The 17,035-nt window shown below is 33.9% G+C and overlaps 3 protein-coding genes across 3 annotated transcripts; 2 read left to right on the top strand and 1 right to left on the bottom strand.

Moving 5' to 3' along the window:
* The first annotated feature begins 1,319 nt into the window (after positions 1-1,319).
* Positions 1,320-3,868, top strand: LOC107421019 (uncharacterized). The gene has a single exon (XM_016030137.4). The coding sequence runs from the start codon at positions 1,668-1,670 to the stop codon at positions 3,786-3,788; it is 2,121 nt and encodes a 706-aa protein (XP_015885623.3). The 5' UTR covers positions 1,320-1,667; the 3' UTR covers positions 3,789-3,868.
* A 4,797-nt stretch (positions 3,869-8,665) lies between these two features.
* On the top strand, positions 8,666-11,338 carry LOC132803892 (probable LRR receptor-like serine/threonine-protein kinase At4g29180). The gene is made up of 4 exons (XM_060817698.1): positions 8,666-9,402; positions 9,534-9,593; positions 9,700-9,895; positions 10,769-11,338. Exons 1-4 carry the CDS (start codon positions 9,222-9,224, stop codon positions 11,211-11,213), a joined length of 882 nt encoding a protein of 293 aa, XP_060673681.1. The 5' UTR covers positions 8,666-9,221; the 3' UTR covers positions 11,214-11,338.
* Positions 11,339-11,758: 420 nt separating this feature from the next.
* LOC107421028 (cyclin-A1-1) lies at positions 11,759-16,101 on the bottom strand. Its single transcript, XM_016030152.4, has 11 exons — positions 15,541-16,101; positions 14,228-14,609; positions 13,920-14,056; positions 13,524-13,616; positions 13,233-13,366; positions 13,056-13,131; positions 12,891-12,967; positions 12,768-12,801; positions 12,478-12,627; positions 12,212-12,346; positions 11,759-12,129 (listed from the first exon to the last, which is right to left on the bottom strand). The coding sequence occupies exons 1-11, from the start codon at positions 15,763-15,765 to the stop codon at positions 12,067-12,069; spliced, it is 1,506 nt and encodes a 501-aa protein (XP_015885638.1). The 5' UTR covers positions 15,766-16,101; the 3' UTR covers positions 11,759-12,066.
* Positions 16,102-17,035: the final 934 nt, after the last annotated feature.

The following is a 17,035-nucleotide window of genomic DNA, read 5'->3' as shown; positions in this document are numbered from 1 at the left end:
ACTAGTTAATAAGAAAAACCTAATATAATAAAAAATGACCCACCTTATTATTATTTTTATCTTGTAATTTAAAATTTCAATTTTTAAAACTATTCAAAATATTTTTTAAGAAATTTAAAAACAATCAAAATATTAGGGGCTGATTAAATGGGGAACTTATGTCATTGGACATTAAATGTATGATTAAAGGAGAGTGGAAATAAAGATTACGACTTTTTAACTTATGACAGATAATTTCTTCTTTCATACACTCATCAAAAATTTGAAAATAAAACCTAAATGGAAATATTTTGTCAAGGAAATGATCTTATAGCTGAATATTAAACCAAGTAAGTGAAGCTTAGACAAGGTTAGAAAAAGAAGCAACATACTTCCAAATTCGCTTTCTTAATGATGTGCATGAGAACACCTGAAGAACACCACAGTACCTACAACCTCTAAGTCATTTAAAAAAATAAAAATAAAAAATTAAAAGAGCCATTCTACATTAATCAACTGAGACATTTACCAGTATACTTGAAATCAATGAAGGGTGCTCAGAACCTGTAAATTCACATGCAACGCAGATAAATACACATATTATGCATTATAAAAATTATGTCTACGGTGTGTCTATCAAGGTAGCACGCATGTACAAACAGGCTAATTTTATGGCTAATACCCAATTTTTTTGTAATGACATATCTTAGGCCTAATAAATCATTTTACCATACAGTAGTAGCCCAAAGAGGGAAATAAAAAATGAAAGCGTTAATTATACTTTTAAGGCCTTTTAATTTGTCCCCAATTTCAATTGAGTGCGCCAAATTTCTACTTTTCAGATATATGAATTTTTATTATTATTTTGGTTTCAATTTATGCCTTCATTTTCAATTTTTCAATGAGATTCGTAGTTTTACTTTTATTTAATGTTTTTAGAACAAATTATCTAATTTACAACTTATTCAGAATTTTTTTTGTATTTTTATTTAATTTGGATATTTTATATTTAACCTTTAGACTTATAATATAGAATTTATATTCAATTTTTATCGGTTTAAGTTAATAAAATTCTTTAATTTATAACAAGATATTTTTTTAGCATAATTTTCATAAGATTTTATCTATATTGAAAAAAAAAAAAACTAAAATTGTGAATTAGTTGAAAATATTGAAATGAAGCCAAAATTCGAATCAAAATGAAAAATATAAGGGCACTGAATTGAAAATTTTGAAACTTTAGGCACTTAATTAAAATTGGAAGCAAACTTAAAGGGGCTAAAATATAGTTTACTCAAAAAGAAAGAAAAAAATAAAAATCATAAAACTCAATAAGGATTCGATTCAACTAGATGCATGCAATATCTTTTATAAAATACTAGAAAATACCAGAATTGGGACACGATTCGTAATAATAAGGTAAAAGATAAAAGGAGACACATACAGATAAGAACCGCCATTATTTGGTTGACCAACCAACGTGATCCTGATCCAAAAATAAAATATAAAACAATAATGATCCTACACCTACAGAAAGTACAGGTGACGGCATAAGAAGTTCCACGTGTAAATTCCTCTTCACTTTTCTGCCACGTCATAACTTATGCTTGCTGGGTTTTATTTCATTCAAACTCAGCTTCTGCTACAAAGATCAACTCAGTGAGAGAGTCTCACGGAGTTAAAAGACCATGAAACGCATCTTCTTTGTTTCTTTTCTTCTCTATTTTCTTGTTTCTTTATCCCGTGCTACACCCGACCACCATGAAGACTCCGGCAACGGTGGCAGCAGTATCGTTTTCACCTCACTTGGAAGATTAGACTACCAATTCGACATCTTCAGCCTACCCATTTCGAAATTACCAGCATCTAAACCCCGTGAAACCAAAATCACGGATGGCCAATCGGTGAATTTCAACGGCCACTTTCCCTCTTCATCGTCTTCGTCATCCTCTCAAACTCTTATTCAAATTGCGGGACCACCTGAACCACAGTCTCTGCGGCTGGTCTACGTGACAGAGAGAAATGGGTTTTCTAACATATACTACGATGAGGTTTATTATTATGATGATCACGATCTTGAAGTTTCGGATCGAGTTCAGTTCCCTTTATTGGAATTGGGAGAGAAAGAGCAGCGGATTTCCATGAAAGACAGGCCCAGCTTGGTCGGAGATTACTTGGTCTACGTCTCGACTCATGAGGACTCGGGCGAGCCCAGAACGAGTAGTGCCGCTGTATACTCGACCGAGTTGAAATCGGGCGTGACTCGGAGATTGACGCCGTACGGAGTGGCTGATTACAGCCCTTCGGTTTCTCCTTCTGGGAATTGGACCGCGGTGGCTTCGTACGGTGGAAAAGGATGGCACGGTGAGATTGAGGAACTCAGTACGGATATCTACGTTTTCTTGACTCGGGATGGGACTCGGCGAGTCAAGGTTGTTCAACACGGTGGGTGGCCGTGTTGGGTGGACGAGTCGACTCTGTATTTTCACCGCAGAGGTAAAGATATGTGGTGGAGTATTTACAGAGCGATTTTGCCGGAAACGGGTTCGCTTTCTACCAGGTCGGTCATGATCGAGCGGGTCACTCCACCGGGTCTCCACGTCTTCACTCCGGCGACATCGCCGGGGAACAAGAACTTCATCGCCGTAGCGACGAGAAGACCCACTTCCCAGTTTCGCCACATAGAGCTCTTCGACCTTCGGCGCAACGAGTTCCAGGAGCTGACCCATCTCGTCTCGCCGAAAACCCACCATTTCAACCCATTCATCTCGCCGGATTCATCCCGGGTCGGGTACCACAAATGCAGAGGAAAAGAAGATGGAATTGAAAGCTCCAATATTCTATTCCTTCAGAACCTCCCAAGTCCAATCCAAGACGTGTCTCTCTTCGCATTTGACGGTCGGTTTCCTAGTTTCTCACCCGCATGTGATCGTATTGCTTACGCGAAATTCCCAGGTCTTTTCGTTGTTGATCTTGACGGTCAGAACTTGCGCAAGGTGTACGATGGAAATGCGTTCTGCACAGCATGGGACCCAATACGTAAAGGTGTCATCTACACCAGCGCAGGACCCAATTTTGGCTCAGTTGATACGGAGGTTGATATCGTATCCATCAACGTCGACGATGTTGACCAGCCAACTATCAACAAGTTGACCACCAACGATCAAAACAATGCTTTCCCTTCACCTTCACCCGATGGTAAATGGATCGTCTTCAGATCGGGTCGAACCGGGTATAAAAACTTGTACATCATGGACGCTGAGAAGGGAGAGAGGAGTGTGCTTCATAGGCTAACCGATGGTCCATGGTCAGACACTATGCCTAATTGGTCACCAGACGGTGAGTGGATAGTTTTTGCTTCGGATCGGCATGACCCGGGTAATGGGAGCTTTGAATTGTACTTGATCCACCCGAATGGAACTGGGTTTAGAAAATTGGTACAAAGCGGGTCACGTGGGATAACCGCCCACCCGTGGTTCAGCCCGGATGGGAAAAGAATAGTATTTACATCAGATTATGGGGCAATATCAGCTGAACCAATCTCAAATCCACTTCAATATCAGCCTTACGGTGAGATCTTCACGATTAATTTGGACGGGTCTGATCTAAGAAGAATGACGCATAACTTTTACGAGGATGGGACCCCTGTTTGGGTTGGGAAACACATCAAGGCCGTTGATGTGGTATGGCCCGAGGATATGCCTGCATGCGATTTTGAGGATTTGGACTGGCTCAATAAGATGCCAAGCCAGGGGTTTGAGGCTAAAGCCATGATGATTAAGATGATTAAATGTGGTGGGTCGCTGTAGTCGTTCATTTTTTTTTTTTTTTTGTTTACTTTTTTTTAACACTTCTTAGTTATTATATTTCAAGTGAGTATATTTATTTTTATTGGCCATGAAAGTATAAAAATATTTAAAAATTCCATGTTTAAGTTTTGGGACTGTGAAAGAATTAGCGTACAATAATCTTATTTGTTTGGGTCTGAAGTGTACAATAATTTTTAAATACAACATACGTAGATGTGTTTATATGTATGAGTAATAATATGTTGGGTTAAATAATTATTGCAATGTAAATTCCAATCAATGCAAAAAAAAAAAAAATACTTTATTTTATTTTTATTATTAGAATATATGATCTAAAACAATATCAAAATTGTGCTTGGGTAGCTCGTAGTAATGGATTTTAGAATGGTAAATTAGTTAAAGACTAATGGTGCAACAAAATAGGAAGATGAGGAATCAAATTGTCAAAAAAAAAAAAAAAAAAAGTGCCTGAAATATGGTATAATCTAGGCACCACACGTTCTAAAATTCATATATATATATATTATATTGTATTCACATCAGGTAAGCTAATATATTTTAACACTTGAAATGAAACAAATATGAAAAATTACATTCTAATCTGCCCATCAAATAATTTAATTGATGTTGCAAACTAAGCTTAAGCTTTAAAAGAAAGGAAAAAAGAAAAAAGAAAAAAATAGTAATCTCTATTGTTTACGTATATTATCTAAAATACCGAGTATTAAACATGATTTAATATATATATATATATATAAATGAATAGTTCTGCGTACTGCCAAATTGTAATTAACAAAATTGAGAGAGTATACATTGAAAAAGCTTTTTCACTTATTGATCGGGGGGGTTAGTTTAGTGAAGTAAAACGAAAAATATTATAAATTTAAGACATTAAATGTAACAATTAGAAGTAAGAAAATGGGAGTGGTGGTGTTAAACCCTATACATATTATCACTTTATTTATTTATTTTTAACAGACACATATATTCGTTCTAGTTTTTATGCGAATAATCAGGTCTACAAGAATTGAGTATGGAATTCATGGGAGGAGAAGGATTTTGGCTACGATGAATGATAATACTCCTCTGCACAACTCCATCACTATCTCTAAAATTTGATTCCTCATCTCCCTATTTTGTTGCACGTCTAGTTTTTAACTAATTTACCCTTCTAAAATCCCTTATTAGGAGGTGCTAAAAGCACAATTTTGATGTTGTTTTGGATCATATGTTCTAATAATAAAAATAAAATAAAGTAATTTTTTTATTTATTTTGCATTGATTGGAATTTGAGGAGCGTACCTGTTTGTTTGCTTTTCTTTTTCCCATTGCAGAAACTATAATTTGTGACGGTGGAAAAGAAAATTAATATCTACTATTATATTTGTTTATATATGACAGAGGATTTCTTTTAATATATAAATTAAACTTTATATTATCTACAACATAAACATAAATTTTCTCTAACTTGTGCAATAAGTTATATATGCATGGTCACCGTTTGTGTTGGGTTACTGGAAGTGCTGCATACTTTCGGTTTAGATTTTTCATATATAATAAATATATATATATATATATATATATATTTTGGTGTGTATTAGAAAGTTAATTTTTAAAAAAATTCCTAGTGAGTCCTTAGGACCCAAACCCTTTTTTTTTTTTTTTTCTTTTTTCTTTTTGGTAAATTTGGGAGGGGAGACTAGTTTAACACCAAGTCTTAAACCTACAATTTAAGAGATATCACTTATGTTCATTATAATTGAGCTGTCCACAAAGACCCTAACACCTAAAATTAGATGGAAAAAGTTACCATATAGGAAAATGCTTAAATACTGAGTTTTCGTCTTATTAATCTTTTTTGTTTCAAAAAAAAAAAAACTTATACGTTTTCATCTAACCTTTTGCAATGTTGTGAAAATGATTAAGTTAATATAACTGTATAACAATAATGTTACGTTCATCAACACGTTTTCCAAATAATATATTATTGATTGGCATCTAAAATTATTAAATTCTTAGAATCCAATAAGTACTAAATTCTTGTACTCATGAAACTAGAACAAAATAAAGGACTTGCTTGGAATTTTGGACTGCACTGAATTTAATTGAAATATTTAAAATAATTATGGTTTCAAGATTTACCATTCTAAAATATTTTCCGTTTTGGCAACGGACCCTAATGATGGTGTGCTATTATTATTATTATTATTATTATTATTTTGATATGAAGACTTTAAGTTAAGCTTATCTTAAAAAATGAAGGGCAATTTTTTTTTTTTCCTAATTTTATTTTAACTGGTTTTATGATATAACGTTGGATTTATAATGTTTTGTATTGGTTGGACTTTGAGGAACAGGAGAATCAGATTTGCACAAACTATGTTACTCTGCTTCCCCTCTTTTGCATATTAAGAGATGATTAAACAACCAGAATAAAGAAATTGGAAATCCTTTCAGACCCAAATAATGCTTTAAAAGATTTCAGTATTTTAAATTTGCTTATTTCATTTACTTATTCAGAAATCAATGTTCAAATCAAATTGAGCTGTTTATAGCACATTGCTACCAAGTTCAACCAGGTGGAATTATTGGCTTCCTTCCATCTGGTTTTGTATCAATAATTGAGTCAGGGTTATCCTCTCTCCATAAACCAATTATTGAATGCTAAATAAGGATCCAAATAGGTCTTTTTTCCAACAAAATCATTACGGGGAATGAGTTCTGCAATTAGTTATTTCTCTATATTCATGACCATGTATACCGGATGTTGCATTCACCAGGACGCACTTGTAAATATGGTTATCATCTGCTACAAAATAATTGAACATTTTAGTTCTCTCCTCTTTTCAGCATTTTCTTGATTGTAATTTCTATTACGATTCCCCATCCTCTTCTCTCACCCTTTAACTTTTGATGATTTATAGTTGATGCCATGATGAAAATCAAGCAAACATACATGATTACTGACAACTGGCAAGGAGATCCATGCATAACTGTGCAAGATGCATGGAATGGACTCAAGTGCAACTCCGATCTTAGTTCAAGGATCATCTCCTTGTGAGTGCTCCTTTATCCCGAAAGGAAAGTTGAATAAACCCACATCAGTTTACGTATTTTTGAAACATTTTATCAAAAAGAAAAAAATAATAAGAATAATTAGAGATAGAACTGAATCTTGGTCATCTCAAAAGATGATGCTTTGTGACATGTAAACAAGTGGGGATAAGTTCATTGCATGAAGTATACTTGCTGTGCATTTGCTCTAGATTAATTTATATTTACTCCAAGAACTATGAGCAGGAACCTCAGTTCAAGAGGATTACCAGGGAACATAATTGGTTCATTCTCCAATCTCAACGCACTACAATCACTGTGAGTATCATTAATTTTCTTTTAGAGTAACATTAAGAGATGGTAGATCCATGTATTAAAATGCATGTGTGTCCAAACTTCTTAAAACATTTAGAAAGCAAAAATAGGAAGATTAACACTTGAATAATACATTCTCTGATATCCCTTCATGATAACAGCATGAACAATAACTAGAAATACAGAACACTGAAAACATGCGAGGTTCGAAAACGTGCAGATAATACAAGTTTAGTTTGACAGGACGATTTGACCATATTTACATTTAATAAGATTTAGCCGTACAGCATGTTAATCTCTTATGAGTTGAATTTGTGGATATTTTGTATGTCCTAGCTAGAGATATTATTATTATTTTATGTTTTATAGTTTTTAGAAATGGAATACTATATATAATTTATTAACCAATATACTAACTGAAAGTTTCATGCTTTTCTCTTTGTTCTTTCTTTCGGAGATTTATCACAGAATGACTTGACGGGAACAGTTCCAGAGTCTTTGGGAGAACTGTCATTCCTAAAACTTCTGTAAGTTAATTACTAGTAATAATTTTAAGGATATTCCTGTGTGAATAGTGCTAATGATCACACTTTTTCTCACGTAATTTGAAAGGAAATATGCTGGAAGGTTCAGTTCCTAGGAATCTTATGGAGAAGTCTAAGAGAGGGAAATCAAAATTGATGTTTGCATCTCTTCCATACTAAAGAACTCATTCTATGCAACTTTTCAATGGTTCATCAATATATTTCCCCCTTTTGTAGATGGATATTATTTTTAAAACAAACTTATTGTCTTGCTTCCGTTACAGGTTACAGATGTTAATTTTGAATAATATTTCTAAACTTAATTTTGTTCACTAAAGAGCACAAATTAATATATATAGACCTATATATTAGATATTCTAATTTGTCTGTAACAGTGGCTAATCTAACCATGAATTATAAAAGAAAGATCTTTGGCCATATGATCATACTCAATCAATCATGCTGCTAACGATTTGTCATGCACTATCTTATCCCAGTTTGGATGGAAACAAGAAAATTTGTTTGGTGGACTCGTGCAAAGAAAAGCATAGAGAAGCTTTTATTGCAACTGCATCAGTCCTGAATTTAGTGCTCCTATCTGGTATAACAATGTTTTGGTTTTGGAAAAGGAAAAGACAAGGAGGTAACTCTCTCTCTCTCTCTCTCTCTCTCTCTCTCTCTCTCACAAACAACAGCAAAAATTACTGAACTGATTGATCCAAAATAGTATTGCATAAATGGAAAAGTCTGCATCTTATAATCACGATGAGATTGCAAAGTAATGTGAAAGATAAGTAGGTAACCTTATTTTAGGACAGAACTAAACAAGGCCTAACAACCTCTCTCTGACAACCTCCATAGACTGAAAATAATTTTCACCATACCAAAAATAATGAATCAGTAACCAAGACCAAGTCCGATGTGTGATTGCACTGCTAATGAACTTCAATATGTAGAATAACACAGAGTTCCACTTTACACTGCATAACACAGCAAAATGACATAGAGTTTCAGAAAGTTGACGTAAGAATGCAATGCTTGTTCTGATCTGGCTGCTCATTTCCATATCCAGATTACACTAACCCGAGCGGCTAAATTGTCTTTGATCCGCGTTTTGATGGTGCCAGCCCTGTGACCCTCATCTCATCTAGCCATTCAGGCACCACAACTAACATTAACTTATAACATTAGGCCCTAAATTTATTTCCCAACTCTGTTTGAAATTCTCTAAACATCACAGCATAATTTGTTTATGCAATCATGACGGTTTTTCCATGCTGCAGAAATATACAACAAATCCAAGAAAGAATTTTTATGGAAATCAAATACTCGTCCTTTCGAGTTTTCTGAGGTGGTGAGCATTACCAACAATTTTACTTCACTAATTGGAGGAGGAGGATTTGGAAAAGTTTATCTTGGGAATCTGAAAGATCATCGTCAAAGCAAGGCCTCAAGGAATTTCAAACTGAGGTAGAAACAGTCCATCTAGTTTTCCTATGTGCACACAAGATACTAAGTTTTCATCTACAAACATGTACATATGCTTTTAATATATGCACACAAACTAGTTTGTTACCATTCAGAATTTCAGGTGAAAGTCTTGATGGGAATTCATCATAGAAATCTGGTTTCTCTTATTGGATATTGTAAGAAAGTTGACAAGATGGCACTCATTTATGAGTACATGGCTAATGGAAATCTGCAGAATCGTTTATCAGCTGGTAATTACCATATTCTACATTTATATTTCGAGTTTCCTACAAACAGAAGTTTCAGCTTCTACATAGTTATAAGGGGAAATATATATATATATATATATAATCACAAATATAATTGATATCTTGTAATGCAGATACAAGCAAAATTCTCACTTGGACAGATAGACTACAAATTGCAATAGATGCAGCACAAGGTCAATAGAAACCGAAAAAATATAATACTAATTTGGTTTTATTGTTCTTTCATTTTTTGTAAAAGCGTAACAGTGTAAGTAATCTGACAATAAATTGAAGTTGCAGGATTGGATTATCTACATAATGGCTGCAAACCACCCACAGTCCACCGAGATCCAAAGACTTCAAACATTTTACTAGATGAAAATCTGCAAGCCAAGATAGCTGATTTTGGGTTGTCTAGGGTATTCAGAGTTGCAAGTGGATCCCCTGCTGATCTCACAACTGACCCAAAAGGAACATTTGGGTACCTTGATCCTGAGTAAGTTGTAATACATTATATTATACACTACGTTTTTTTTTTTTTTTTTTGGATGAATAAACTGCATTAATAGCACAAAAAGCCCCCACCAAGGAGGGATTACACAATTCACTAGCAACAGCCAGCTCATCTAGAATAAAACAAATTAAAAAGAGAACCAGAAACCTTCTAGCTAGAAAGTTCATCAAAAGAAAATTTTAAGAGAGTTTTTAGAGAAAGGTTTGCTGCACAATCAGCAACTTTATTTGCTTCCCTAGCAGTCCAAAGAGATCTTCCAGTGGAATCTCTCAAATCTGTGTTGCATCAGTAAAATGGCACTATAGCAGTCCCAGCAGCTCGGCTTCTGCTCGGCCTCAATTTCTTTTACCACCTCCAGGCCATCCCAACTCCATTCAAAATTTGACCAAGCTTTTTCTTCAACAAAATCAGATGCTCAAACCAAAGCTTTGATCTCTGTCATCTTAGGAGTCATTTCTTAACAAACCTGAGAAGCCAGATGAAATATATATAATCATTTATCCGCCATCTTATAAAGTATGGATATATAAGCAATAATACAGACGACCTTAAAAATATATTGCATAAAAAATGTTTTGTAGCCTGCAAATAGGCCCGTTCAAAAGTTTCCACCAATTATGTGTAAGTTCTACTTATTGGTCATCGTCTTGGATAAGCTTACAAGAAAATATACCTTTAACAGAATCTAGAAAACCACAAGACTACAAAATTCAAGAAAAAGAAAGTTACTGCTACGCACGAGAAAGTTTTCCGTCATCTTTCACTTGTTCTTGAATGATAAGGGTCTGATAAGTTTGGCATTTTCTTCCATTACATATGGAATATTGGATTGATTTGGAACCATTCTTTGTACAGGTATTACAACAACAGAAAGCTGAATGAGAAAAGTGATGTCTATAGCTTTGGTGTTGTTTTATTGGAGATAATCACTGGCTGCAGACCAGTTTTAAGCGAAGGCTTAGAAGAGGCGATGCACATCGGTAAATGGGTAAGTCTTAAGCTCGACACTAATGATATTGAAAGCATAGTTGATCCAAGAATTGAAGGAAACTACAACATTTCTTGTGCCTGCAAAGCCATAGAGATAGCAATAGCCTGCATACCATCGAAAGCAAACGATAGGCTAGATATATGTGATGTATATCATCAATTAAATGAGTGTTTGGACATGGAGAAAGCTGATGAAAGATTCCAGACAATAAAGAGTGAGGAGACAGTGTCGGTCTATTCAGATCAAGAAACAACGGATGCTGAAGATAACCAGCTAGAAGAAATAAATATGCTTAGTAGTAGCTCATAGAGCTTAATGTACATATTTCTGTCTCCACTTTTTTCAGAAAGTTACTGCAGTGTTATACAAGGTGTATTTTTAACCTTGTATGGGGTTGTTACTGTCTGAGAATCAAAAGTTACTGAGTTTGTGACAAATAGATGACTTTTTTTTTTTTTTTGGACAATCAAAACAAAAATAATCAAGGACCAGGGTATTCTAGAAATATGATTTATTGTCTGATAATATAGTCTGAATATCAGATTAATGCAAATTCTGTAGTTCTGTGCAAGTTATAACAGAACCAATAACGACCATAGAGAACAATCATCATAATTCTAACAGCTCTTGATCTATTTAACTCTCTCGTATTTAAGGTATCAAATTGGAACCCAATTTTTGTTATAAACATCAAATGATTGTATAATTCTGATTGTACAGCCTAAACAAAATGGATATTTCGTGGGTTGTACAACAGTTACTATTAACAAATATTTATTACTTTCATCCTAAATAATTATAAGAATTAATCACTTAATTTGTTTTTAGTGTGAAGTTTTGAGCTAATAGTCAAATAAAGGGTAGGAATGCAGAATTTAAACTCTGCCATAAATAGAAAACATATGATACAAGATATTTTCTAGCAGATTCTTGTCCACTGAAAACACTACTATTAGCCAGAACCCAATAGCATGCAAAAACAATTGGCCCAAATATAAAACAAAACGAAGAAAAGAGTGAAGAAAAATATACAATGAAGAGGAAAAAAAAAAAAATTGAAAATTCCATTACAAGGAATCAGAGCTAGTGGCCATGAAGAAAAATGACAAGAAATCTGTCCAACAGAGCATTGGAGTGTAATTATGAATGGACTCAAGTGGCTTCAATTACAGAAAAATTCTTGAGGTATCAATGGAGGGCAGTGCTTTTTCGCCACATATTTGTACTGAGGCAGAAACAAAGAATGCAGTTTAGTAAAAGCAAAGAAACAAAAGAAACAACGGAGGGATTAGAGGAATATTGCTTACTTTATGCTTACTGTATTTCTCTCTGATAGCAGGTAAACTTGAACTATTGCTGTTAGAGCATAGACGATGAAGATCTTTGACACAGTCATACAAATCTCTTGGCTGGTAATGTGTGTAATGTTGCAAGGTGGAATTCTGTTCCCATCAAGAAACAGAAAAAGGAAAAAGAGATTATCAATCTGGGCTTTAAAAGGTTTATACTTCATAGTAACCATATAAAAATCATCATAATGAGGAAAGTTGCCTTAAGTTTGTATTAGACATACCCATGGTCTCTTTGAAGGGAGAAGTATAAAGTTGGCCAAGAAAATTGCAGAAGCTGCTATCATCGATGGAGCATAACAAAGCATGTTATACTCCAGAAGAGATAATTCAGCAAGGTAATTAGCCAAGCATTCTAATTGCATTGATGAGACCTGAAAAAATGACAGATAAAACCATCAGAAAATAGATAATTATTTATCGAAGTTTATATATATTCAATATTTTTATATAGAATTAACAATTGAAACTAGCACTGAACAAAATTGAAACTCAAAAAATCCATGAAAGATACCTCATTCACACCTTGAGCAGCACGAACAAATCGCCTGCATTGCATATCCAATACATCAAATGTTACCACCCATTGAAGAACATAAGAAAAACAAAAACTGTAGTCTGTAGTCAATGGTTTTACCTTAAGAAACATTTAGTTGTTGGGGCTGTCATTTCAAACTTCAAGTAGTTCAAAACAGCAGATTCCATTTGCAAAACCTGCCATGTATATAAATGTTAGTTTTATGTTTTGAAAAGATAAGCATCTATTTAGTGTACGGTTCAGCCAAAAAGGAAAAGAACAAACCTCTTCCTTGAAATATGTATTATCGGTTATATAACAAAATTCTTCCACCTGGGGTGCACAAATCTCCTCATATTTCCTGGAAAGATATTCATTTTTTCATGTAACTTAGTATAAATTCAAGAGAAAGGGAGAAAACATCGAATGCAGAAACACACAAGAGGTGATTCTATTTCTTACGAGGCAATCATCATGCAGGCTACACCAAGCAACTGTAGCCGTTGTCTGTTCATTACATTCCCAGAAAGATATCGATCAATGTAATTCACAGTCAAGTATAACGTATCCGGTACAAGCCTGTACTCTTCAGCCACCTGAAGTTTGAATTTCAGACCTCTTAAGATAACATGTAAGCACTTGGAAAATCTGAAGTAATGAGTAAAAAGAATAAAATAAAATAAAAAATAAAAAATAAATAAAAGAAACTGTTTCTGTTTTGCTGAGCAAAAATGTCTTAATAGTCATAATTACCTCGACAAGCCAATCAATCAGTATTGCACGCATGCTGGGATTTACGTCCTTCTGAATTGTTTCCATGAAATCTGTTGAAGGCCTTTTCTTTGCCTAAAATCACAGGTAATTGAAGATAGCAAAATAGAAGTTAGAATGAAATATACAACCTGGACTCTGAATAACAAATTCATACAAAACTATTAATGGAGTAATCTTGACCAAGAATTGTATAGCCAATGACACCACCTCACTGTATTTTTAACATAGACATAATTAAAGTAGAATATGAGTTCCATGGATGAAGTTGAATAAAAGTCCCATTATATAAGAAATAACTGTGTTGATTTGCACTCTATTCTGACATATAGAAACTGATAAACACAACACAACCTAACAAGAAAATAGAACTCCAACCTCGGATGCGCGTAAATGCATGTAAATATCGCAGGCAATGGTTGCACACATCTGTGGATCCATGAAATTCTCATCAACATCAACAATTTTATCACCTGTTTCCATCTCTACAATAGCATCTCTGTTACAGATATTCCCTGCCAGAAAATCAACAAATAAATAAATTAAGAATTCAAGCCAAAATGAATCACTTTATGGAAAAGTTTGAGATTGTGAAGCTACATTGCTATTGATAAATTAGAAACTCAAACAATGAAGACAGACTGACAAGGAGAATAAAAAAATTAATATCTTGAAATTATATTTACCTCTAATTTCTGCATGATCGGAAATGTAGAGATTACTGAATGTCTTCCGGTTGATGGAATCAACAGCTGGTACATCGTTGTTGTCAATGTATTCTACTTCAGGGCTCTTATAAGAATCACAAGTAGACATTGTCTCATCCAAAGAAACAGAAGCGTTGTCCGATTTACTTGGTGACATGTCCATGCTGACTGGAGCTCGAATAGAAGTAATGCTCGAGACAGTTTCATCCCTTCTTGGAAGAGAAGTAGCCTTACAAGAAACAACAGTACTTGATTTGACATTCAAGGAAGTGGGAAAGTTGCTCCCAGAAAGTACTGCATTACTACTAGTGCAAGAATTATGTCCCTTTTTCACTTTGGCAATTTTTGTTGAGCAAGGTACCTTCACATACAAATAAATGTATTATATAATTGCTGTGGAAACTAGTTAATTAATCTTGAGAAAAGAAAATCTTCAGCAAACACAGAGATAGATTAGGAATTCCATATAATGCTAAGAAAGAAAATGAGTTTCAAAATTATTGAATTTTGAAAATGATTAATCGCATTAACTCCTTTAATTTCATACCATGCCATTAGAACCTTTACTTGCACACATCTGTAATCCTTTTAGATGGATACAAAACTTGAAGTACAAAGTATGCAAGTCATGGATGAAGATGAATTAAGAATGCCTATAATATCAATAATCCATTTTTCAATAAGGTACAAACTGGGACTATATTTCAGACTCTAAATTGCCCTTTACGACACAAACCTGTTCTTGATTATAAAATATAATCACCAGAAGTTCATCCAGTTTCTTTCTTCTACTGATATGAAATATGATTCCACAATGTTCTTCTTATCTGTTCTAAATTTTGACATGATTAATGCAGCTTCAAAACCTTAGCTCAACTGCTACAAATTCTTAGAACTACACTTATCTCGCAGAATTTTTTTTTTTTAATTATTATTATTATTATTATCTTTTTCATTTCCAGACTCCTAGTTACCTTCGAAAATTCAAGTTTCTCTCTAAGTTTAACAAGAATTGCTAAAATTATTATGTAGAAAAACTAGAGAAACATTGAAAAGATCACATTTGAAATACCAAAACGTGACACGAAAAAACAAGAAAAAAAAAAAATTTTGGTTCAAGATTGCGTAATTTATAGTGAAGCCCCATGAACAATAAAAATCACGACAACAAGATGAGCCTAAATAGCATAACAATAAAACACGATTAGAAACCAAAATGTGAAACATTATAATTACACATTTTCTTGAATCAAATAAGAGGAGGGGTTAAAGAATGAGCGAGTAGTAGATACCATAGTGGACGATGGAACCAAGCTTCGGGAACCAGAATGAGAGACATTGTTTCGATTGGTGATGTTACCAAGAGGAGCTCTTCTCTTGGCCATGTTAGGAGGTCCAGAAGTAACCTTTCCCACATTATTATTGTTCTCCGAGAATGAAGAAGAAGAGGCATGCCTCTTTGCCAAAGACGACGACGTTGATGATGAAAACGACGAACGGCGATTCTGGGTCGACATTTCTGATCAAACCCAGTTCAGACTTTCACAAAATAGTCCTACAACTTCCAAAGAAAACGAAACCAAAAAAAAAATAATACCAAAACCCAGTTAAGAAAAAACCTTCTTAAATCTCTCTCACTCTCTCTCTCTCTCTCCCTTTGGCTCAAACCAAGGAAACCCAAGAAAACCAAGAAAATTTATTTTTCAAACAGAGAGAATGAGAGTGTGTGAGAGTGAGAGAGAGTGTTCCTTTTGAACAGGATAGTTTCGGCTTTTGAAGGGTGTCTTTTTGCGGAGAACAGAGAGAGATAGAGAGAGAGAGAGAGAGAGAGAGAGAGTGTTGGTTTGCTTTGCAGTGACTGTGAGGGAAATAAAATTAATAAATAAATTTAATTTAATTGTTATATACTTTTTAGGCGGGGAGATTGTATTATTTTGAATTGCAGGGAGATCTTGACCGTTGGTTCAGCTCGGTATTCGTTAGGAGCGGACAAGAGCGGGACCCACTTCAGTTTGAATTTTGCAAGCTACTCATTCCACGTCAGCGTGGCACGCGGGTCAAACTTGTTACCGTTTTTGGGATTTTTAATCTGTTTGCCTCAATTTGATTGGTCTGTTAGAATTTGATTGGGAAAAATCACAGGCTGTGAGATTAGTAGCGTTTGAATTTTTGAATTCGAATTCAAACGGTCAGTAAGTGGATCTGGGAGTGGGGGCGCTGGGGACTTTATAGTATCAAAGGCCAACGACGTACAAAATAACCAAACCAGTCAGTGTCATACATAGAAAGTTGATCCTTTTAATATTATATAATACCAATATCCTTCTTTTTTTCCCTTTTTTTTCTAAATAATAATTAAAATTTTATTCTTATTCTTTTACTTACAATTTGTATAACACAAATCTGTTCTATATAATATTTTAATCTATTCTATATTACTTGAATCTCAAAATTTAATCTCCTACTTCTGCTATTTTAGTGTTAATTTTTGTTTCATTACCATAAATTTTTGAAAATTTTATGTTGTGGGGTGTATATTTAAATGACAAATTACACAATGGCCTCGTTGTTGCAGTTTTTCAAATGAAAACTTGTAAAATTATTTCTTTATTTTTTTTAAAAAAAAAATCATTCTAATTATTATGTACTTTTAACTAAATGTGAACTTTCAAAAATACGTGTTCCTTCTTTTTTATTTTTGCTTTCCCTGATACTGTGATTATTTAACAGGAATATTGATTTTACATACAAACCCAATCTTACAATACCTGAAATTTAAGTATAGCA

The sequence above is a fragment of the Ziziphus jujuba genome, chromosome 5 (assembly GCF_031755915.1).
Source record: "Ziziphus jujuba cultivar Dongzao chromosome 5, ASM3175591v1".
Taxonomy (NCBI): Eukaryota; Viridiplantae; Streptophyta; class Magnoliopsida; order Rosales; family Rhamnaceae; genus Ziziphus; species Ziziphus jujuba.
The sequence above is the reverse complement of the archived record's forward strand: the minus strand, read 5'-3'. Positions and strand labels throughout refer to the sequence as shown.

Coding starts and splice junctions, on each gene's coding strand:
- LOC132803892 (XM_060817698.1), top strand. CDS start 9,222: ATGCTTTTAATATATGCACACAAACTAGTTTGTTACCATTCAGAATTT. Junction 9,403..9,533: donor GCAGAATCGTTTATCAGCTG/GTAATTACCATA, acceptor CTTGTAATGCAG/ATACAAGCAAAATTCTCACT. Junction 9,896..10,768: donor TTTGGGTACCTTGATCCTGA/GTAAGTTGTAAT, acceptor TTCTTTGTACAG/GTATTACAACAACAGAAAGC.
- LOC107421019 (XM_016030137.4), top strand. CDS start 1,668: ATGAAACGCATCTTCTTTGTTTCTTTTCTTCTCTATTTTCTTGTTTCT.
- LOC107421028 (XM_016030152.4), bottom strand. CDS start 15,765: ATGTCGACCCAGAATCGCCGTTCGTCGTTTTCATCATCAACGTCGTCG. Junction 13,132..13,232: donor GCCTGCATGATGATTGCCTC/GTAAGAAATAGA, acceptor ATATCTTTCCAG/GAAATATGAGGAGATTTGTG. Junction 12,130..12,211: donor AGAAATACAGTAAGCATAAA/GTAAGCAATATT, acceptor TTTCTGCCTCAG/TACAAATATGTGGCGAAAAA.